Below are 25,027 nucleotides of genomic sequence, written 5' to 3' on the forward strand. Positions count from 1 at the left end.
AGTCAGGTGGTATAGGAAATGTGGGTAGGTGTGGGGAGAGGAACAGATTGGAAGAGGATCCTGGAAGGGGTAATTGGGACTGATTGGAGTCACAGGGTGAATGGACCCTTTAAAGGGAGATGGGGCTGCAGCAGCTGTGCCATTATTAATTATCTGCTTCCCAGCCTGAGAGGGTGATAGTTATTCTATAAGGTCCAGGTATCCATTACACTGAGAGAGATCATTCTGGAGGTTAGAATCACAGTGAGTGGGAAGGTTCTGAGCCAAGTTTTGTGGGAGGCTTGGTACCCCAGGGGAGCCAACTTGGGGACCCAGGGTTCTATCCTGGAGTAGAGAAACCACAGGGAGCAACAGGCTCCTATGGAAGGCTCTGTGTCAGGATCTGAGAATAGTATTCCAGGGGAACTAGCCTAAGGGCAGAGTGTTCCATACCAGAGCAGGAAAAAAACCCTCAAAGATTGCCCAGAAAAGAGCTGGGAACAGGGCCCAGAGCATGAGCTGAAGAGACGTCCCAAAGGGCAGAAGAACCTCTTTTGTTTTTTTTTTATTTGTTTTTGATTTGGCTGGAAGACTAAGTTATGTATCCAGTACAGGCAGAGAACCTAGGAGACACATCTCAGGGAAGGAAACTGAGGCAGAGAGTTGTAGCAGTGCCACCCTTCCCCAGCAGGGGGTGCTGTGAGGCAGCCACACCCTCTGACAGTTGGGCATGGTAATGAGAGCAGGGAGGGGGTGATTAGAACATGCTGGGATGAGAAGTCTGAGGAGTGGTGACTGGAACTGACTAGGTAAGGAGAATGGGACTGAGACGAGGAGCCAGGGGTGAGAAAGGGAAAGGACTGGCCCAGTTTGGAGAGGATAGGGCAGAATAAGGGGGAATGGGCAGGAAAGTGTTAGTGCCAGTAATGGAACCCAAGGTTCCTGAGTTTTGCCATTTCTCTGTTGCCAGCAAATATCTGTGAAACCCACTGGCAAAGCATGTGTCTTATTCCCCTCTAGTGCTGGTCCACTTAGAGGATAACAACCTATTATTGGTATCAATTACTCCATTAGCTCAAGGTGTAGAGGTCAGTATGGTGGATTTAAATGTTTTAACCCTGCTAATGACCCATGTGGGTGTCAATGTGATTCCACATTATGGAATTTGTATTCCTTTATTTTTAAAGCCTAGGAAATTACAAAAAAACTTTATTAAAAGAACAGTAAGATTGCAAAGCATGCAATCAAGTTAGGGTATGCCAGAATTAAGGTTGCCTGATGCACCTTAATTAGGCTCCCTTGTGTATATGCATTGTGATAGTCTTTTATTGTATGATCATGTACTATTTCTGAGTTATTAGTTTGCAGAACTTGTACAAAGAATTTACCCTGAGATAAGACTTAGTTATTGGCAAGCTAAGTTGTATTCTAACAGAACCAATTGCAGGAAGACACTTAGTGGAATGAAATGGTCTGTCATTGGTTTAAAAATAAGAAACATAAAAGCCCCACTGCCCATGGTGAGTTGGGCTCCTCATAAGCTCTGTAATAGGGATGTAAATAGAAAATGCAATGGAGATTTTCGTGACAAATGACACCATCACTAACCAGGATATTTTGCACATGAAATATGATTGTATTTTGTATAATGAATCTGGGATTCAGACTTTCTACCCAAATCCTGTTTACAACTTGCTATTTGATGACTTACAGATTTGTAAGACTTTGCTGTAGTAATAGAAACAGTATTGTATGTAGTTTGGTCTTGCTTTTGAAAAAAGGATAGGAAGCTAAGTTGAGTGGCAGGAAGATCATAAAATCAACTGGCTTTTCTACCATTAAAATGAAAATATACACTAATATTTCAGTGCCTTTCATAAAAATCTTTCCCAGAATTGTGTATATCTTATGCTTAGAGAAATCAGGAGGAAAACAAGACAATTGCTGTATTAATTGGTTCGTGTGATTTATTTATTTATTTATTTATTGCATTTAATGCTTGGGTACTCTTCTCATCTAGCTTGCATACTGCTTTTTTCCTCCCCAGCCTCTGTTTCTCTACCTTGCTCTCCAGTCTGTCCATGAGCCCCTTCAGGTCCCTGGGGAATACATGAAACCGTACGCCTTCATCAAAGATGAGAAGAGACGTCATTATGCGGGAATGGTGTCCATTATGGATGAAGCTGTAGGAAATGTCTCTGCAGCCCTGAAGAGATACGGGCTTTGGGACAACACAGTTCTCATCTTCTCTACTGGTAAGACTGTTTAGTCAAATACATTCAAAGAGTCACCTGAATATAAGCTGAAGAGATACACATCTAACCACTAAGTGATCCATTTCAGAACAGATTTTAAATGTACAGGAGCTATAAAAATAAAATAAACTTTTCCTAAAAGAGGAATTTATTTTTCCCTCTTAAACATAAATAAACAATTTTGAGGGAGTGTTCCTGAAAACAAAGGATTAATACCATTGTCTAGAACAGGGGTCTCAAACTCAAATGATCACGAGGGCTGCATGAGGACTAGTGCATTGGCCCGAGGGCCACATCACTGACACCCACCCCTTGCTGCCCCTGGCCCCGCCCCCACTCCACCTCTTCCATGAGGCCCCACCCCTGCCCCCATTCAACCCCTTCCCCAAAGTCCTCACCCCAACTCTGCCCCAGGGGGTGCAGGGTGCGGCGGGGGCTCAGGGCAGGGAGTGCAGGAGGTGTGCAGGGGGCTCAGGACAGGGAATTGAGGTGTGTGGTGCAGGAGGGGTGAGGCAGGGAGCTCAGGGCAGGGAGTTGGGGTGCAGGGTGCGGCAGGGGGCTCAGGGCAGGGAGTGCAGGAGGTGTGCAGGGTACGGCAGGGTGCTCACGACAGGGAATTGGGGTGTGTGGTGCAGGAGGGGTAAGGGTGCGGCAGGGAGCTCAGGGCAGGGAGTGCAGGGGGCTCAGGGCAGGGAGTTGGGGTGCAGGAGGGGTGAGGGGTGTGGCAGGGGTGCAGAGTGTGGCAGGGGGCTCAGGGCAGGGAGTGCAGGAGGTGTGCAGGGTGCGGCAGGGGGCTCAGGGCAGGGAGTTGGGGTGCAGGGTGTGGCAGGGGGCTCCAGACAGGGGGTTGGAGTGCAGGAGGGGTGTGGGCTCCGGCCCGGCGCCTCTTACCTAGAGTGGCTCCAGGGTGGCAGCACCGCGCAAGGTGGCCAGGGCAGGCTGCCTGCCCTGGCCCTGCTCCACTCCAGGAAGCAGCTGGAGTCCCGGGGGGTGGACGGTGCCATGTGCTGCTCTTGCTGCTCCTCCAGGTACCTCCCCTAAAGCTCCCATTGGCCGCGGTTCCCCGTTCCCGGCCAATGGGAGCTGTAGGGGGCGGTGCCTGGAAGCAAGAGCACGGAGCCCTCTACTCCCCCGCCCCCGCCCTGCCCGGAGCTGCAGGGCCATAGTTCCAGCCGCTTCAGGGAGCAGCGCGGGGCTCACGGCGCCACGGGGTAGGCAGAGGGGCGGGCGGGCACAGGGAGCTGGGTGGGCTGCACGAAAGAACCCCACGGGCTGCATGTTTGAGACTCCTGGTCTAGAACCATATGCAATGCAGAAAGGCACTGTACAAACTTACTGAGAGCCTTGTGTGAGGTGCTGGGGGTCTTCAATTTCCTTCAAGGAGGTTCACGGGCTGTAATTACATAAAATTCACTTGCTTTTAAGATTACAGTACCTCTCGAGATTGAGCCTTTATTCACACAGCTCTGCCAATTCACCTCAGTCCTGACTTATAGTGCCCATTTTTCCAGGCACTATTCAAACTGTCCCTTTTAATGTGTGATACAAACAAACATCCAGCAGGGACTTGAGTACACCAGGTAGTGACAGATGCCCTGTGACATAACTGCCTGGACAATTTGTGTGGCCTCACGGTCACAAACACATACCAAGCTGTTATCTTTCACCAAGGTACGTATTTATTCTTTTCTTACAAAGTAACACAGTGTAATGCAGGCTTAGAGCAAGGGAAGGCTTCCCTGCAGCCCTCACTCCTCAGCCCGGGTTCACCTGCTGAACTTCCTTCTGAGTTCCCCCTTGCTTCCTCTTCCTTCCACTCATATCCTTCCAATTACATCGTTAGTCCAGTGTTTACCACCCAGGTGCTCATAGTCCCCCAACAGAAAGTGTAAAATTGGCTTCAATTAAGCCTGCACTCTTCCCAGTGCTGCAGCAAACTCAGTGACCAAGGTGTCACCACTAGTATCCTATCACAAATTGGTTGAGACCAAACATCTGTATTTAATTATATATACTCTTTGGCTTGACTGAAATATTACTTTGGGCCCTTAACCTCCTGAAGCAAACTTCCACTAATAAAACCAGCTTTGATACCTGCTGATGGATTCTTAATCTTATCAGATTTAGATTGAAAGCTCTTCAGGGCAAGAACTGTCTTCTACTGTATATATGTTTAGCACACTGGGGACCCAATCTTGTTTACAGTAGTAGCCTAGAAGTTTTAATAGATATCGATATATATATATATATATAAAAATAGTACAGTCTCCCTTACGTCTGAACTGAATGGAACTGAATTTAGCTGAAATCTAGAAGTCTTCATAGGATTCAGGGGAATAATGCAATGTCCTGCATCCTTCAAAATGTTTTTCCCCCTCCCTGCTTTGTCTGATTTGGGAGCGGGAATAGCCCTTCAAAGCTTCCAACCTTTACTATACTCAGGTTTTACTTAATATGGTTTGCTTGGGGGTAGGGCAGAAATTCCTGAACATCTCACTTTGTATTAAATTTGTATGAAATATTTTGAATTTAACAGCTCTGTTGCACAGCTTTGAGGCCAAAATCTGCTTACTCATTGAGATTGTATTCATATTCCGATCCCAGTTCAAATTAGGCCTGATACCTGTACTATGTAAACATCTTTGTTCTGGGAGGAACCCCCATTATAAGATGTATTCATATTTGGAACTTCATATAAGCAAAGCTGTATGGAATCTGATATCAATACTTACTGCATATGGTAAAATTGCACCCTCCACTCGTGACCCCAGTACAGCTATTTTCAGTATAATTCTTTCAGTAGATTATGGACTAATACTAAAGACATCTGAGCTAGAAACATAGTAGTTACACTTAAACTAAGTTTTCAATCAATTAGCTTGTGCTTTATAAAATCTAGTGTTTTTCTTACTGTCGCAGTATACTTTTAATGACAGCTATCTAAATAATCGACTACAGATATGTTTAGACAAGTGTCAGGCTGTCAGGAGAAGCCCAAGTCATAGTCTTATCCAATGGGACTTGAACTGTATTGACAATTTAAACTGCCAGAAATGGAACTTAACAATTTGAAACCCAAGGAAATTGGGCCTAGATCAGACAAATCATAAGATATTTATTCATTTTTTCCAGTCTTCTTATGTCACTTCACACAGCTATTCTCTGTAGTAAAACATTGCATGCATTAAAGGTACAGCTTCCAAAAAACACATGTTGAAACTATTAAATCTATTCAGCTTCTTTGTATAACACTTAAAAAAAATCTTTAAGTTAGATCTTTGAAAAGACTATAAGAAAGTGTTTGAAAAGAGAAGCCCAAAGTCATGCAGCTTGGTGTCATATGGGGACTTAGTGCTGTTGTATCCTTGCAGGTTATTTACACAGTTTCAGTCTCTCAAAGGTGCTCCCCATAACTGGGAGTGTAGATGCCTATTTGCAGCTATAACATCAGTAAAGGTAGATGTTTAACAGGGGGGAAATGGAAGCCCAGAATTAAGGAGGGGGTGAGCCCCACAAGCAGGGTGGAGCTGACTTAAGTTTAATTATGGAGTTTAAACTCCTGCTACACCCAAAATCTCAGTTCCCATCCCAACTTCCCCTCAATGCTTTCTCCAGTGTAAGGCATGCTCTCCCTTACAAGTCCCAGCCTGCTCAATGTTTCACGTTCTGCAGCTTACCTCTCAGTAAGAAGAGATCCCTTTCCTTCCTGATCTTTCTCACTTTGCTTATCTACTGAATTTACACCTTCTCTTCATCCCCCAAAGACCTGACTTCTCAGGGGAGTCCATCTCATTATCCTCCTTACTGATGGACTAAGGGCTTAAACCATAGACCCTCTTTCCCCCTTCCCTCCCCCCACCCCAGTCCAGGCCAAGGGACAGATCCTCCATAGCACTGGGAATTCCATCCAAGATGCCTCTTCCCATGCTGCAGAGATTGATTTTACTGACTCGACTCCCAGTTTTCTCTGACACTGGCTAATCTGCTCTGGGTTCCTCACAACCTGAAGAATTTAAGTAGCGCTTGGGACAGAGAATATAATAGCAATTGGACAGCCAGATATATAAAAATTGGGCCTGTCTTGCCATAGTCGTAATGTAAAGGTGATAACCTGGGGCATTGAAATTGGTGAGGGAGGAGGGAGTAAGGAGTCTTAAGATGGTGACTACAGCCTGGATGAACATCAGTTTTGTCCACACTTCCCATTTTAACTGGAAATTCCTGAAGTCCCTTCTTCAAGGAGGTTCACGGGCTGTAATTACATAAATATAGTAAAGCCCACATTTGGATATCTGCCCCTCATTGCTACAAATCCCAGCACAAAATTCTGTATTGATACTGTTCCCTAATGGTTTGCTGCAGTTAGCTATGCTGATTGGTGTTACTGCTACAAATGTACAGTCTCCCTATTGTTGACTCCTTTAATTATGGACTCTAATATAAAGAACACTTTCACTGGAGTCTCACTGAATTATTACAGAAGTTGATTTAATCTTCACTCCCAAAGAGAATAGTAGAGAGTTCAATAAAAATTTTCTATTCCGTCCTCTTTTTGTATGATATGGCCTAACCAGAATTCCCTTGAAAACATGCCAGATGGCAAATGGAACTACTGCACATTTTAAAAGGACCTTGTAAAATGTATATAGGGACTCCAAATCCTCTTTAAAGTGGTCTAATGGAAACCTCGGGCCAGAAATGAAGTAATCTGATCATTAATACAGTCTGTCTCCATACGTGCATCACGTAAGTCCACACTTCTGCTGTCTTGTTGTTGTTTTTTTTGTACAGATGAACTTTTTGCACAAGTAAATAGGCAAGAGTAAGCCAGTGAACTAGTGTTACCCAACATTATTTTATAATGCAAGCGTTCCACAGTTGCTTTGTTAGTCTGAAACCAGAAACAAATGAGCTAACTATTAATTATTAAATGATTAAAATATCAGAAGTACAGTGATATCAAGAACTACCAAGTGGTTAGAAAATTATACTGATATATCATGCAGTAAACTTGGTTTTACAGAGCATCATACATACTCTGCTTCCTTAATGAAATGGGTAGTGTCAGTGAAATGACTGTGTGCAAACAAAGCAGATAGTATGTATGCAGCAATAACTCTCTGACAGCCTTGGGCATTAGAACATATGTAGTTGAAAAGAACAGGACATTGGGGTTACTCCCTTTCGAAAAGTGCCAGGGAGTCTAACTTTCAATAAATTGAAGGGGACCTTCCTTTAAAATCATAAATAAAGGATGTAATCTCCATTAGTTCAGTAATCCAAGTCTTGTTTTGGAACATGGACCATGACTACAGGTGAGAATGCTACAAGTTGAAATCAGGCGTCGCTCTGTGTAGCACATATCATAATATCTTGGATGGAAACTTGCCAGCACTATAGCAAGCTAGTCTCATTGAGTTCGGCATCCGTTATTTTTTCATTAAAACAGATAAGTTATTTAACCTTAAACTTTATCCTAAATGATAAGATGGTCATAATTGCTAAAACAAAACCATAACTTTCCCTTAGAGCCCTGCGTGGGACTACTGTACAGCCCTGCAGCGGGACTGGGATCACATGGGTTCCAGAGGATCTGCTGCCATAATAGCAGGAGAGAGATTAAAGAATAGTCCTGTGTAGGGCTCTACTTTTTCCCTCCCTCCCTCTCCTTCACCTCTGTAAACTCTCATATTTTGGAAAATGTTGCAGTATCTGTTAGTTACCACAAGAGAGTCCTGTAAGATGTAATGTACTGCTTTTCCTTTCAAAACTTAGTTTACATAGCTAAAAGAAAACCAACATATTATAAAACCTAACGGAGCATGTGACAGACTATTATTTTCCCTCTAAAGATGATCTGATATCATTTTACATGTGATTGATAAAGTTAAGGGCAAAGTTGTGTTTGTATATGCTCATTGTGTGTTGCAGGAAAAAACTTTCCCCCCCAAAACTTAACTATTCTTGTTTTTTTTTGATACTTTGAAAGACTACATTGCTTATATGAAATTAGAAATCTGTAAATGGTGTTTGAGGATTAGGATAGTTGCAGTTGTACAGAATTGATTAAATATAGTCATGCGAAAGTTTCACTAAACACTATTTTGTGCATATCTGATTTCAAAAGGCTTTTCAAATACCAAAATAAAAAAATCCCAATAAAACTCCCCAATTAGTTTAGCAATATAAAAGTATATAGAAAAGCAATCACATGATACAACAATTAGCTGTTTTAAAACCCTGGCCATACTAAAACTTTTAAAATGTGTTTTTCCATCTTAGCACAGATTAAAATGGTTAGTGCGTTTGTGTCCATACTACAATTTTTTTACAACCGTGGCTTAGCCATGTTTAAATTAAACATTTGTACCTGCTCAGTGCTCAAATTGGGGCTTATGAGATGAGGAAGAGAAGTGAGAAAGCTGTTAATAGGCCCTGTGGACCCACCTTGGGTCATAAGCAGCATGAAAACACCTTCTGTAACTACCCATTTCCCCAATATCTAATTGACCTTGAAAATTCTTCTGTCCTTTCTCATCCATTTTCCCTTCTAGCCTATCATCTCACTCTTGTTCTATGAGCTCTCCCATTAAATTCTCTTTTGCCAGGCTGACCTCCTTCCTGACTTTTGCTACAGATTAGGTTGGGAACTACAGTTGTGGCTTTACATGACACTGCGTGCTATTCTTCTGCTTCCTGGGAATGAGGTCCTAAGCATGGGCTCAAAGACATGTAGGCCATCCTCTACCTTTTTCCCCCGAAGGCCTCTGTATAGTCCCTAAAGAAAACTCTTTCCTATCTTTCTGGCTGGTTTGAGAAAGGTTGCCCTTCATGGACTTCACTGCTTCAATGTAGCCTGACATACCAGAAAGGCAGAGTGGCTCTAGCAACTCAAGTATCAGAGGGGTAGCCGTGTTAGTCTGAATCTGTAAAAAGCAACAGAGGGTCCTGTGGCACCTTTAAGACTAACAGAGGTATTGGAGCATAAGCTTTCGTGGGTGAATGCCCACTTCATCAGACGCATCACTTGCGTCTGATGAAGTGGGCATTCACCCACGAAAGCTTATGCTCCAATACCTCTGTTAGTCTAGCAACTCAGTTTCTGATCCTGTAAGAAGGGTTAATTTTGAATGCTGTGCTCTTGGACACAGTTTAGCATGAACCTGTTTTCTTGTGGTATGGACAAAGCCTTACAGGGTTTAAGAACAAAACTAGTCTTCCTAGAGAATCCCATAGTGCATAGCATGATGCCAGCAAGGTGTCTGAATTGCAGCTATTTCCAAATTTGGAAATTCGGTTTGGTTGAGGGAACTTTCATGGCCTTATTTGATTGATTGTGTGAATCTCCAAGTATTACCCACCTATTTAGGGATAATTAAACTCATTAAAATATATGCAGATGGTATACTGGGTATAGCACCTGCACTTAATTGGATGATTGCACATTCAGTATAAACAACGTCAGGTGCATAACTTTTGGACTTATATATTTCAGTGCTGACTCTGGGTCTTTTTTTTTTTTTTGGTGGGGGATCTTTCCTTAGTGAAAAACAGGCCAGCTTGTTAGGAATAAAACAATATTGTATCACCTTGCAATAGCTTTGCACATTATGCAGGACATCAGAATTGATTCTCTAAGGGACGGTGTGGGTTAGAGCAGTGTGAGAGCTGTTTGGAAAATGCCAGTTATTGTAAGTGGAATATTTTGCAGAAATATTCAGCCCTGAGGTTTGGGTTTATGGTGAAAAGCAGAAAATAGGCTAGTTTCACCTAGTATTAAGGCTTAATTGTTTTGCACACCTGTAGTTTTGTTATGCCAATAAAATAAAAACCAGCTGGATCTTATTAAAGGGGATAAGGCAAAATGCCATGTTTATTGTGAATACAGAAAGAATCATAGTAAGCAGTATAGTATAGCTATAACATTCCATTCAATTTCACATTCATTCACACACACACACAGGTTCTGCAAGGTTGTTATCATAGTTACCAGCCTTAGAGTTGCTTGTGCCAAGCCACTGGCCAGGTGGCCTGGACACGAGGATGGAGCCGAGTCTTGTCAGATGCACATCCGATGCTCCTGGAGGGTGGTTGCAGAACCAGACTCCAAGTTCTCAGTTTGTAGAGTCTGTCTTTATAGGAATTCATCCTCATTCAAATCCATAGGGGTTTGCTTCGTCATGCTGTTTTCAATTTGAAGTGACAATCAATCACTGTTCTCACGTTTAAAATGATAGTCCATCATGCAGATGGCACAGCAGTGATGGCTTGTTGTTATCTTGTTCTTCAGTTTTTCGGCCCCTCCGTCCTTGGGGTAGTTGGGGGTGGATTCCGGTTTGCCCTACGGGGTCATCTGGTTATCTCCATCCTGCGCATTCTTCGGCCGAATGTTCCTGGTTAGTTATTATTTATTAGGCTGGCACTTCAACCTTTTATTACTCATTCAAACATTCATTTACAATCACACCCTATTTAACTTAACATAACTGTTCTCAAATCATTGGGGCATGACAGACTCCAATGAATCTATCCATGCCACTTGTCCCACATAAAAAGAAAACAAGCAAGATAGGAATGTAAAAGTGGAGGAACAACAAATCTTGTTCCTGAATTCAGAAAAAAACATTTGTAACATGTTGTTATCTTATCACTTTTAGGACAAACTCTTTGTCTCTGAATGTTTTTCTACAATTAGCACAGACCTTGCAAACTAACAGGCCTGCTTCACTTAGCACAAACTCAGCAGGCTGAGAGAACAGGCTGAGACATGTTTCTTTCTAATAATACAAGCCAAATCTGGGGTCTGTACCAGACCATATTTTCCCCAAAACAATTAATGTATTAATTATTCCTTTTAATCCAGCAGTGTGGATGCTCTAACTTGGCTGCAAAAAGTTGCTCTTTTCCACAGTTATTCAGCAAAACCACCATTGATATTAATAGTGCTAGTTTTTGTCCTATATGGTCATGCACTTAAGCTGAACTTGATGGCCCCTATCCAGGGTTCTAACACTAAAAAGTGAGCTCTGAACTGGGAACTCTAAATTCTCCCCACCTGCCTTGTTTAGTTGAGGCTTATGAATGTGTACCTGTTTATCTACACTATGCTTTTTATCCTTGAAATTTCCCACTAGTGCGTCTGTTGGTTGCAATGGTGGAAGCACTAATATAGACCAGGCAACGCAGGAATTTTAACCACCAGGTCTGGTCTGTGCAGGTTTAGATGACGTGATTCTAATGCAAGCAGCCACTACACTAGACTCCTACCATTTCTACTACTAGTAACTGCATTGGAGGTAGCAATGGTAGGACGTTTTAGGGGCAAAATGGTTAGTGTACACAACCTGGGCTTATATGCATATGGCTGAAATGTTTTTTTCTTGGGTTTATGTATATATCCAGCTTTTTTTTTTTTTTTTTCAAGATTAGGTTTACTTTCCATTTTCCGTTTAGAAAATACATAAAAATCTGTAGCATCAGTCATTAACCATAATGACATTTTTCTGAAGTGTATTGAAGTACTTCTGGAATTAGAGGCCTAGTTAGCCCCTACATGATTTTTAGCTTGGACTAGCAATATTTAATACAGGATTATATTAAACACAGCTTTGCCCCATAGGAGGGGTTATGCACTGACCCACGTTAGCACAACTGCTGACACAAGGCCCTGCCCTAAGACACACATTCCCCTTGCACCACAAATTCTGAGGAAAGCAAGAAGGAACTGGACATACAAATTGTAGCCCAAGGTTCCCTCTCTATCCTTAGCAGTAGCTTTCTGATGTGAAACTATGTACAGGCTGATACCTGAATTTGATCCAGGATATCTGATTTTTGTTTTTAATTTGGTTGCTAATTTCGTAAGAACATAGGAACATAAGAACCACCATACTGGGTCAGACCAAAGGTCCATCTAGCCCAGTATCCTGTCTTCCCACAGTGGCCAATGCCAGGTGCCCCTGAGGAAATGAACAGAACCGGTAATCATCAAGTGATCCATCCCCTGTCGCCCAAAAAAGATATATTGGACTTGGAAAAGGTTCAGAAAAGGTAACAAAAATGATTAGGGGTATGGAATGGCTTCCATATGAGGAGAGAGTAATAAGACTTTTCAACTTGGAAAAGAGATGACTAAGGAGGGATATAATAGAGGTCTATAAAATCATGACTGATGTGGAGAAAGTAAATAAGGAAGTGTTATTTACTCCTCCTCATAACACAAGAACCATGAGTCACCAAATGAAATTAATAGGCAGCAGGTTTAAAACAAACAAAGGGAAGTATTTTTTCACACAAGGCACAGTCAACCTGTGGAACTCTTTGCCAGAGGATGTTGTGAAGGCCAAGACTATAACAGGTTTCAAAAAAGAACTAGATAAATTCATGGAGGATAGGTCCATCAATGGCTCATAGCCAGGATGGACAGGGATGGTGTCCCTAGCCTCTGTTTTCCAGAAGCTGGGAATGGGCAACAGGGGATGGATCACTTGATGATTACCTGTTCTGTTCATTCCCTCTGGGGCACCTGGCATTGGCCACTGTCGGAAGACAGGATACTAGGCTAGATGGACCTTTGGTCTGACCCAGTTTGGCAGTTCTTATCCTGGGCAATTATATGGCCCTTAATGTCCAGGGTTGAGTCACATACGCTTCTATAATATAAAAATAAAAGCAAAAGCTTGGTTTCTTCTTCAAGTAGTGTCACTAATGGTGCTCCACTTCAGTGTGCATGCACCCCATCCCTTTGAGCAAAAATATTTTTGTAGGAATGCCCATTTGGACCACACATGCACTCTACACATCCTTATCCTCATGTCCTGTACCGAGGATATGTTGGGCTGCATGGGCAAATTGCCCTCAATTCCTTCTCAACTGTTCTTGGCCTGAGCCAGAGCTTCCAATGTGCCTGCTTCGACTTGGCGCCTTTGTATTGTTAGCTAGTTTATCGTTTGTAAATTGTTCCTTTTTACTTCATCTCCCCCCCCCCCCTTCAGGGTCTTTGTTTGTTTCTAGGGTATGCTGGGGTCTCTATATGTTAAACATTCTTTCCTGCAGGGAATCTATCCCAGTTAGTGTCAGACACACTCTGTGCCTGAAGTATTTGAGGGATACTCACATTCTATCATTTAAAAGCAGATTTCATAAGACCAGGGAGATAAAGTTCAGGCTTCTCATGATGGAGCAAGCATTAAAACTGGCTTCAGACCAGGGATATATACTGTACATACTGCCCTGTCTGCCTCCAGATCTCGGTCTCCCAGAGCTTCAGGGGTAAGACTGCTGACAGCGCGTGTACCTACGGATCCAGGTCACAGAAGCCTTATCCATTAAACTCTCAGATACTCCAGTGACCACAGGATTCCAGTCACTGGAGTATCCAAGAGTTGAAGAGAGAAAATGGTGGCTGCCACTTTGAGATCCCAGTCACTGGAAGCCTTCTGGGAGGCATCTGCATCTGTGCCTATGGTACCGAGAGCTTTGAACCCCATGTGTATTGGTACCCATCAGAAAAGCAGGGTGTTAAATCTCAAAGAGATCTCAGGCCCCAGAAAGAGTGCTATTGAAGCTCTGAGTGTTTCTGGTGGCATGCAGCTATGTCAGGCTGCTTCTAACTCCCATGGCTTTCCTAAAAAAGACCAGGTACCACAGACCACTTCTGCTTCCGGTAATCATGTCAACACTATCAGGAGGTCAGTGTTGTTAGACTCTTCAGTACCTATCTTGACTCCCCTGACTGCTACTTCTGGGTCTTTGCCTGGCATGATCATTCCTCAATGCTGGCTAGTCAGGTACCTACCTCAGTGCCGACACCAACCTCCAACTTTTCCTTTGCCACTGCAGGTGTTCAGGTACTCGAGATCTTTCTCTGAACTGGAGTCTCCACTGCTTATTGGTGCTGCACACCTCTAGGTACTGAGATCTTCTGAATCACCTACTACTCATATTTCATTGAGACCCTCTACTTCTCCAGCCTCCACCATCTATGGAGAACAGTTATCATCTGCTTTAGAATACAGGCATGAAGACTGTGATTTAGACTCACAGCTTTCAGTTCAAAGGTTTCCTGTTTATTTGAGGAGACACTTCTCACCTCTTTATGCTAAAAGATAGACATCCTCCACCATCAGCCAGCTGGGATGATCGGGGTGCCTACCTCTTCCTATGCCATATGGTCCTCCTCAGAGGCCTTATTGGGACTCATGGGCTCTATACCATCAACAGTTTCCAAGGACTCTAATTGTTTATATTCTTCACAGAAGGCAATGTCATTCTTCTGTACCTTCACTCCCTCCTCATCAACCAGAACCAGTAGAGGAGAGCTTTGAGGAGCAGAAGGAAAGGACTGATAAGGATGTGACACCTCACATAAATATCTCATTATAGTTGTAATGCCTCTACCACTCTCCATGGTGATGACTTTCTTCAGTTTCAGGACGTGATGAAGTGAGTTGCAGATACACTTCATATTCCTCTTAAGGAAACTCAAGACTTCCATCATAAAGTGCTGGACATATTCTGTACCTCCGCTTTGCCATGGGTAGCACTTCCTATTAAAGAGGCTCTTCTAGAGCCAGCCAAGACTTCTGGCAAATTCCCACCATGGTACCCCCTACATGCAAGCATGCTGACAAGAAGTACTATGTCCTATCCAAGGATTCAAAATGTTTATTTACACATCCAGCACCACATTCCTTCGTTGTGGATGTGGTGAATGAAGGGGGAGGCAGCACAATACCAACGCTACCCCATGTAATAAGGATCCAAAGTGTTTTGATCTTTTCGGTTGCAAGAGCTGCTCCTCTGCAACATTACAATTCAGGATTGCAACTCATCTGGCACTCGTCAGAATATGACTACCTGAATTATAACAAATTTATCACCTTTACTTGAACATTTACCAGAAGAGCACCATGAGCAATTGAAAGCTATCCTAAAGGAAGGTCAACTTTTAGCAAGAACATTATTGTAGGCCTCCTTAGATGCAGCAGATAGTGCAGCCCAATCCATTTCAGCCGTGATGATGATGCAATGAACATCTTGGCTATAGTTTTCAGGCTTGTCTATGGAGGTGCAGAGAACTACTGAGGACCTCCCTTTTGATGGTCACAGATTGTTTTCAGAGTCTACAAATGACTTCCTATACACCTTGAAGGATTTGAGGGCTATCCTCCAATCCCTTGGGATTTATATGCCTGCAAATTAAAAAAAAAAAAAAGTGTAGCAGGTGTCAGGTGGTGCAGAGCTCTCTCCCAGCGCATTATTCTATCTTCCATGGGTCACCCAAGCCACCGACCAAGAGGCCTAGATATTAAAAAAAGAATCCAGCTATTACCACAGCTGCATCATCCAAGTGTCAGTTTTGATGGCTTGGTCAAGAGTCTGAATCACCCACTCAGTATAGATTTACTACTCCACCATCCCATCCTCCTCCTTCTCCCTGCTCCCCCCACTCCCATTTTTGGAAACTGCCTCTCCTAATTTCAGCCTGCATGGGAGCATGACATCCAACAAATGGGTTTTGGAGGCCATAATATCTGGTTACACCATCCATTTTACCTCCTTGCCCCATTTCAGGGATCCATCTCACAATCAGTTGCTGAGACAGAAGGTTTTCTGTCTCCTATGTTTAGGGGCCATAGAACCAGTTCCAATCCAATACAGAGGAAAGAGGGTCTATTCCAAGTACTTTCTGATCCCCAAAAAGCACGAGATAAGACCAAAATAAGATCTCAAATGTCTGAACAATTATGTAAAACAGCAGAAATTTAGGATGGTGAGCCTGGCAGCTATAGTTCCCTCTCTAGATACTGAAGATTGGTTTGCGACTCTCGACCTTCAACTCTCCTATTTTTAATGTCACGATTCACCCCCCTCACAAGGTTTCTTCACTTCACTTAGTCATCTGTGACCACTATCACTACTGTGTGCTCCCTTTTGGCTTCTCCTCTGCCCCAAGTGTATTCTCAAAGGTGACGGTTGTCATAGCCACCCACCATCATTGACTAGGGATAATCGTCTTCTCTCATCTCAACGATTGGCTACTCTGGGGTCAATCTTACCAGGAGATCCTAGATGCAATACAAATAGTCTTTGCTCTATATTTTAGGTCTCTAAACCAACCTGGGAAACTTTGTTTTAACTCCAGTTCAAGGGGTAGACTTTTATAGGAGCCTCTCTAAATGCTGTGACACCCAGGGCTTACCTACCTGAGGACAAGTTCACAAACTTGAAAAATCTTATTGCAAGAATTCAGATAAGTCCTCAAACATTGGCAAGAAATTGTCTTCAGCTGTTAGTTCATATGGCAACTTTTGTCTTTGTAACCCAACACACCAGACTGCGTCTTTGGTGTTTCCAGGGTTGGCTCAGGACAGTTTGCATACCAAACTAGCACAGTCTCAACAGACGGGTCTCTGTTCCCTGTAAGGCTCTAGACTTGCTCAGTTGGTGGAAGAACCATTCCAAAAATCTCTGATCAAAGGCACAGGGATGCACATGTACATGAAGTGGAACACCCAAAGGAGGATATATCTCGAAGAACTCTAGTTAATTCCAAATTCTATATTGCACAAGGTGAGTAACCTCCTGTTTTCCAGCCAAGTACAGAATTATAGAAATTAGAGACAGGACATCTTCAGTCACCTAATTCAGTGATTCTCATATTTATTTTGAGTCTGACTCAAAATATGGCTTAAAAACTGTCCCAGAATCTATCATACCCTACAGTCCTTTGCAGTCACTAATAATTGTGGTATTTAGCTCCCAGGAAGGAACAGTGGGATGGCCTTGGATGATGTGAGACTTAAATTATAAATAAATTAATGGAGATATCTCCTAGAACTGGAAGGGACCTTGAAAGGTCATTGAGTCCAGCCCCCTGCCTTCACTAGCAGGACCAAGTACTGATTTTGCCCCATATCCCCAAGTGGCCCCCTCAAGGATTGAGCTCACAACCCTGGGTTTAGCAGGCCAGTGCTCAAACCCTGAGCTATCCAATCCCCCTTGGTAGACTGGATTGGTGAGGGAAGTGCTTCTTTAATCAGTGTTGCCAACTGTTATGATTTTATTGCAACTCTTCTGCTATTTAGTGCTTTTCTTAAAGCCCAGCTCCTAGACTCATTTGGTTTGGTAAGAATATCAGCTCTTTCTTTAATTTAAAAAAAAAAAAGCTTTTAGTCCTGAAGTTTGTGATGAAAACTTAAAAACATGAACCCTAAAGGCTCTAACATGAAAGCAAATAAAAAGACCTCCAAACTTATTGTCTATAAATCTGGTTTAAAAATAATGAATCTCATGATTTTGAGGGGCTTGGAGTATTCATACTGAGGTTTGAGGTTGGCAATTTTCTCCTCCAGTTCCCTGCACAGCTCTCTGCTTCGGAGCAGCACTGCTTTGGGAGGCTACAAGGGAACTCTAAAGTCTCTAGAAGGAGGAGTGAGGGGGCGCTCTGCTGGGATTAGGTTTGGTGGCGAGCCATGTCAGAGGCCGCACAAGGAAAGAGCAGGAACAATTTGCTTCTTCCCTGCCTTACCCTGGCACATGGCTGGCCCTAGTAATTATGTGATTCTGCCAGTTTCCTACATGCAGCCTGTTTTAAATATCCCAAATGATGGGGCTTTCTCTGCTTTCCTTGATAATGTTCTCAAGTCTAATTATTCCTCCTTGCACCCATTTAAATAGTTCCTCCCTGACCTACAGACTAGTCTACAGTTGTAGACTAGGTTCATATACTAGAACAGTGGTTCTCAACCCATGGCCCCACGGGGCACTTGCGGTCCAATCAACACACAGCTGTAGCACATGTGACATCCTTAGGGCCATACATGTAGTATATATATTGTGTGGATGCAGCCCACATAACACAGAGAGTTGCATATGGGGCCCACAATGGTAAATAGGTTGAGAACCACTGTACTAGAAAAATATTATGAGATGGATAGGTAAGGAGTTAATAGTACCTGCTACCTCTGACATATAGTAGCTTAATAGAATAGTAGTCAAGAAAAGAAAAGGCAAGTATTAAATCTCTCTTGTAGACCAGCTCTACTGTATCAGAGAACCACATTCCTTGCACACCCAAAACTTTGAGCTTAGGACATTAGGATTCATTTTCTGAAAAAGGCTGTATGTACTGTATTTCTTGTACAGGATAATAACACTTATGTTTTGTTTTTTAAATCTGTCACTCCAGTATAAATGTTCTCAAAATAGCTTGATTTGAAATCATGAGCTCAGATCGAGAAAAAGTTAAGTATCCTTATGGAAGAGTTTAGGCTTCTCGGATGAAACATTGAAATCAGGGAGAAATACTAGATCAGGGGTCGGCAACCTATGGCACGCGTGCCAAACACAGCACATGAGCCGATTTTGAGTGGCACGCTGCCTGCCCGGTGAGAGGAGGAGGCGGAGGGGCCGGAAAGCGCCACGCTTGGGGAAGAAGCGGGGGAGGAGGGAAGCGTGGCTGCCGCAGGACCAAGCTTCTGCCTTTGCAGGGGAGAGCGGTGGGGGGGGGGTCCCGGCCCCCCGCCCCACTCAGCCCTCCCACCCACCGCTCTCCCCTGCGGGGGCAGGAGGCAGAAGCTTGGTCCTGCGGCAGCCAAGCTCCCCCCTCCCCCGTTTCTTCCCACAGCATGGTGCATTCCGGCCCCTCCTCCTCCTCCCCCTCCCTGTCCCTGCTGGCAATGGCCCTTGCGAGGGGGAGAGGGAGCAGAGCCAAGCCAAGCCAAGCGCCGCATGCTCGCTGCTCCATAGAGCAGACAGAGAGAGGTAGGGACGGGCCTTGGGGAAGGGGGTGGAACAGGGCATATCCCTCTCAGGCCCCTGCCATGAGGCGCTCAGGGCAGGGGGCTGGGGGCACCCCCACGAGCTGAGCACCCCAGCCCTCTGCCCTGACCCCCCCCCACACACACACTCAGCCTTCTGCCCTGCACCCCCCACTCCCCCAGCCCTCTGCCCTGACCTCGAGTCGCCCCCAACACCCAGCCTTCTGCCCTGCACCTCCACACACACCCCAGCCCTCTGCCCTGACCTCCCCACAACACCCAACCTTCTGCCCTGCACCGCCACACCCCCCCAGCCTTCTGTCCTGACCTCGAGTCCCCCCAACACCCAGCCTTCTGTCCTGTACCCCCACACACCCCCAGCCCTCTGCCCTTACCCCTGAACTCCCCACACATCCAGCCTTCTGCCCTGCACCCCCTCACGCCCCTGGCCTTCTGCCCTGAACCCCCCACATCCCCACTGCCTTCTGCCCTGACCTCTGAACCCCCCTACACACACACCCAGCCTTCTGCCCTGCACCCTCTGCCCTGACCCCTGAACCCCCCCCCAGGTCTGGGGTCCCTGCTGCCGGCCCCTTGCCAGCCAGCGTCCCAGCCACAGGGCCCGCTCAGCCCGCTGCAGGCCTAGGTGAACAGAACCCCAGGCTAGAAGCGGGCTGAGCAGGCTGGTGGCATAAGATCAGCATTTTAATTTAATTTTAAATGAAGCTTCTTAAACATTTTGAAAACCTTGTTTACTTTACATACAACAATAGTTTAATTATATAATATAGACTTATAGAGAGACACCTTCTAAAAAACGTTAACATGTATTACCGGCACGCGAAACCTTAAATTAAAGTGAATAAATGAAGACTCGGCACTCCACTTCTGAAAGGTTGCCTACCCCTGTACTAGATTATAGTTTACAGATTAATAGTGGGAATAAAAATGTTGAATGGCTTTTAAAGTTTTATATGTTGCAGACTTCCTTTGTAATTCATTAACTATTGACTAGCAGTTAATGGTGAGCCCTCTTATACATTGGAAAAATATCAATATTCCAAGAGACTCCACTTTGCCAATAAGTGGAATGTCCTTGTCCTCACTGGTTGATACAGTAGGAGGCAAAATTCCACCATCGATTAATTGATTTAGGAAAGAAGGCTGTAATACTGTCTGCTCTGCATCAAGAATTAGTAAGAAGTTGAAGCTGTCACTTGGGTCACTGATGCCTGAAAAACAAATTACCAGATTCCCTACTGAATCTTGGCTTTATCTTTTCCCTCTCCTTTCCCATTTTCACTTCCAATTTTTTGTACCTATTTAAGTATAGAGACAATGTGGCTCTTGTTGGTACATCTGTTTTAAAAAAAAAAAATGCTCCAGAATTAGAAGAAATGCCCAAAATAGCCTTATGAATTTTGAGAGAAGAAACCATTTGATATAGAAGAAACTTAAGAATCCTTAAAAATGATATATCTGCTGAGTTTTCACTTCATACTCTTCTTCCCCTTGCCAATGATATTTCTGTATACGGTATATTATAAACCTGTCTGTTTGCAAGTGTCTTAACTTTAACATGTTTTTCACCTTCGGCAATAAGATTTAGAAGTCACCCTTAGTATGAGTAAGATGGAACTTATTCAGCATGTCAGAATATAGATGTGCTAGACACAATGCTAAAACAGCAATACATTTTTGTAGGTTCTGATTCTAAAAAGACTTGCAGGCAAGAGTGACACATTTATTCCTAATTACAATTAATTTAGTACTACTGTACTAATTAAAAATTACTTTTGAATCATGTAATTTTCTCAATTTGTTTTTAAGTCTGATCTTGTTAGAATTCTCTAATTTAAAAAAAAAGTTTGGAAGGGTTATTTCTTTCATGATGCAAGTTGTAAATCATTCTCTTACGAAACTTCCCCTATGGATAGCTTATTGCGTGATTGCCCACTATAAGGCTTCTTCCACTTTCCTCTGGAGCATTTGGTTTTGGCTGCTGTTGGAAACAGGATACTGGATAAAATGGGCCACAAATCTCACTGTATGGCAATTCCAATGTTCCTTAAAATTAATTAAAATTAATGTATTTTAATTAAATCACCAAGGCTGTGTAGTTCTTGGTCACTGATCATTGTGATTATTAATTATAGCACCCTGAAGTGTGCTAGGTCCATCACAATACAGATAAAAACATGATCCCTGGGCTGAAGACTCTACAAGCTATCTTCAGACATGATAGAAAAGGATTGATAGGAATGAATGTTAGGGAAATAGTGGGAGACTTGTGAGGAAGGATAAGTGCAATATAAATAAAATTGCTTAGTTACTCAGTAAATCTAGTGCACAGCATGATGGAATAAAGAATTGAACCCCTGTTCCCCCACCCTCAACACCCAACCCTCCCCCCCCACAACAATAAAAAAACTAGCCAGCTAAGATTGTTGTGTGTTGCTGAAGAACTGGAACTTAAGGAGATATTTCAATAAAGTGAGGATAGTAACTTTGCAGACCAGGATTGGCATTGCTTATATATGGGTAACTATGTGGAAAAAGTGCAGAGAGATGGTTGTGGGAGAGAAAAACAAAATGTTGCAGGTGGTGTCATTGGTAGAGCTGAGGTGATAAAGGACAACACAATAAGAGACCAGGTCAAATAGGGAGGGGAAGACTTATGTCAGGACAGGATTAGAATTCAAAATGACCTTGACAAACTGGAGACTGGCTCTGAAATCCACAAGATGAAATTCAGTAAAGACAAGTGCAAAGTACTACTCCTTAAAAAGGAAAAAAATCAAATACACAATTACAAAATGGAGAATAATTGGTGAGGTGATAATACTACTGTAGCGGTTCTAGAGATTATAGTGGATCATAAATTGAATATAAGCCAACAATGCGATGCAATTGGAAAAAAGATAATATTCTGGGTTGTATTATCAGGTGTGTCATATGAGATATGGCAGGGTAATTCTGGCCTACTTGACACTGGTGAGGCCTCAGCTGGAGTACTGCATCGAGTTTTGGGAGCTACAATTTTAAGAAAGATGTGGATAAATTGGAGTCCAGAGGACAGCAACAAAAATAATAAAAGGCTTAGAAAACCTGACCTATGAGGAATGGTTTAAAAAACAAACAAACCTGGGAATGTTTAGTCTTGAGGAAATGAGATTGAGGAGGGAACCTGATAGTTTTCAAATATGATAAGGGAGTTTCAATGTTGACTAAAGGTAGGACAAAAAGTAATGAGCTTAATCTGCAGAAGGGGTTATTTAGGTTAGAAAATTTTCCCTAATATCTGATAAGGATAGTTAAGTACTAGAATAAGCTTCCAAGGGAGGCTGTGAAATCCCCATCATTGGAGGTTTTAAAGAACAGGCTAGACAAACACCCATCAAGGATGGTCTACGTATACATGGTCCTGCCTCAGCACGGGGTGGGGGTGGAGGGGGCTGGGGTAGATGGCCCCTCAAAGTCCCTTCCAGGCCAACATTTCTATTATTCTATGTTCAGGGAGTTAAAGGCAAAGACAAACTTGAACTTGATGTGGTGGAAAAAGGTATTTAAAGAGTGCAGTGATATGATCGGATAGATAAGTGCTGAAATGAGGGGCCAGAGAGGAGGAGGAAGATTCAGTAATGAAGATGAGGAGATCCTCAGGACTTGGATTTTTACCTGTAAGGACAGAAAGAAAAGGTTGTGTGTGTTTTTTGTTTGTTTGTTTTTAAATGCTATGCTACAGGAAGCTGTACCAAGATTTAGAAACCGACTGCTCACTTTTTCTTCAGCCTACATAGACAAGCCTTAAGAAAAGGCAGATCACCACAAACTCTGTTGCAGACCAAATGTATTGGACCCAAACCTTTATTCCTTGAATACCCAGAGGAAACCGATGATGTGAGTGAGCCAGGGTTTGGGCTTTCTGGAATGGATTTGTCTCTAAGAGAACTGGGTAAAATATCTAGGCATAGAGGGGAGAGAGTTCATTGAAGCAATTGATCAATTGAGTTGACAGAATGAACAGGGAAGAGGAGCCTTGGAGTGACAGAGAAGTCTTGCATGCTGGACTCTATAGACATGATTGTGAATTGGAAAGCTCTAACTATTGGGTTTCTATAAGCGTTTCATGTTACTAATAACTGAAATAATATATTAATTTTTGCTCTATTCCCCCATATAGTTCTGTGTCATTACATTAGACTATTTGCAGCTCTGTCTCAAACTAGATCTCTGTTCTTCCTCCGTACATTTCACCTAGTCCTCTCTAATTCTTCTGCAATCTCCCCGCACTCTGGACATTTTTCATATGTCCTCCGTGACAGGAGCATCTCCGTCTCTATCATCACATTTCTAGTTAAATAACAAATACTTTTTACTTTGGCTTTGGACACTGTTGTCCTGTGTAATATTGTCTGTACCTATTCTTGTGCCAAAGCCTTGTGTATTCTGTGGAAGCTGACCCTACGTTCTATTACAAGATTTCTGGATTCTTTGGCATGCAAACTGGAAATTCTGCAGCAGCTTCATTTAAGTTTTAAAATAGAAGTTTTTAACAAATTAAATATGAACATGTTTGGTTATTAACCTCGGTGTATTTTATGCAGTTCACACAGTTTGGATGTCCCTAAGATTTTTCTATTCATTTCTGCATTGTAAGGAATTGTACAAGTTGGAGGAATAGTTTCCTGGGTAAGGGGTCGTGGGCGCTTTTTGGTGTCTGGTGAGAGTTGAGAGGCAGGATTTTTGTTAAAATGAGCAGCAGTAAAATAGCTCACCATGCTGACATTTAAGTTGTCACTTTTTAAGGTTTCACATTTAACAGTTTTAAGTACGAACTGTTCTTAAACAAGGAACTGTGTTGCCCATTGTGTGGATTTGCCAACAAATTCTGCAGGTGCAGAATTATAACGTCCGTTGCATGCTTTTCTATCCAGTATTAATATTTTCCAGCCAAACTTCTTAAAACTGCCTTTGATTTTGTTCCTATAGCAAATTACAGGCACAATCAATTAGGGGTGTAAATGATGAAAATCAATGTCAAACTATCTGATTGTGTCCACAGATTACCTCTATGTCTACATGTTATCATTTGTATCTCCAGCTGATTATAAATGCAGAATTAGTGGCAGAGGTGAAGTTAGAAAAAGTGTCCAGTACAATAAATACATTGTAGTGATTTGCAGTGGATTCTAGATATTTACTGAAGATGATGTTTCACTTCTTGGAGATTGAGCACAGGATAGTGTTGTTGAAAGTGGCAGAAAGGTCGAGAAGAATGAGTTTGGAGAAAGCCTCTTGGACTTGGCTGGCAAGAAGTCATTGGTGATCTTACTGAGCTGTCTCAGTGGAGTGGGGGTGGGGGCAAAAAGGCATAGTGCAGATCCTCCAGAAGAGAGGGAGTAGTTAAACAAGGCAGCATGAGTAGACATGTTCTTGAATAGGTCTCTACAGATTAGATGACATAAAAGGATTTTTATTCTAAAAACTGTCAATGGTCTGACAAGTGTATTTAAGAGCTTGGCCTTGTTAGTCATTAACTTGGATGTAATAAAGTGTCAGGTGTAAAAGGACGTATGCTGTCTATATGTAATGAACACAGCACTCCTACTGACATCCTCAACTGCTCATTTGGATAAAGAGGGTCTAGTCTCCTAACCAGCTTTTCACAATCTTCCCCTAAACTGGACAAGATGTTGGATGGCAGGTGTAATGGCTAGAAGAATAAAGAATATTAAGGAAATAAATAGCAAGTGTCAAATATCAATTGTGTGAGACATTCATATGCAGACAGTGTGCTCTGCCATTGTGTTATAATGCAGTGGTTCTCAACCAGGGGTACATGTACCTTTGACATACGCAGAGGTCTTTCAGGGGGTACATCAGCTCATCTAGATATTTGCCTAGTTTTACAACAGTCTACATAAAAAGCACTAGCAAAGTCAGTACAAACTAAAATTTCATACAGACGGTAAGTTATTTATACTGCTCAATATACTACACACTGAAATGTAAGTATGATATTTATAT

General features: G+C 42.9%; 1 protein-coding gene across 1 annotated transcript in view; it reads left to right on the top strand.

Moving 5' to 3' along the window:
- The window catches only part of ARSB (arylsulfatase B), a 113,572-nt gene that overhangs the window by 10,216 nt on the left and 78,329 nt on the right, over positions 1-25,027 (top strand). Inside the window, exon 4 of the mRNA XM_026649255.2 lies at positions 2,027-2,234. Within this exon, the coding sequence (XP_026505040.1) occupies positions 2,027-2,234 (208 nt within the window). The remainder of the gene's footprint in view (positions 1-2,026; positions 2,235-25,027) is intronic.

Source organism: Terrapene carolina, unplaced genomic scaffold, assembly GCF_002925995.2.
Source record: "Terrapene carolina triunguis isolate 2854851 unplaced genomic scaffold, T_m_triunguis-2.0 Scaffold69, whole genome shotgun sequence".
Taxonomy (NCBI): Eukaryota; Metazoa; Chordata; order Testudines; family Emydidae; genus Terrapene; species Terrapene triunguis.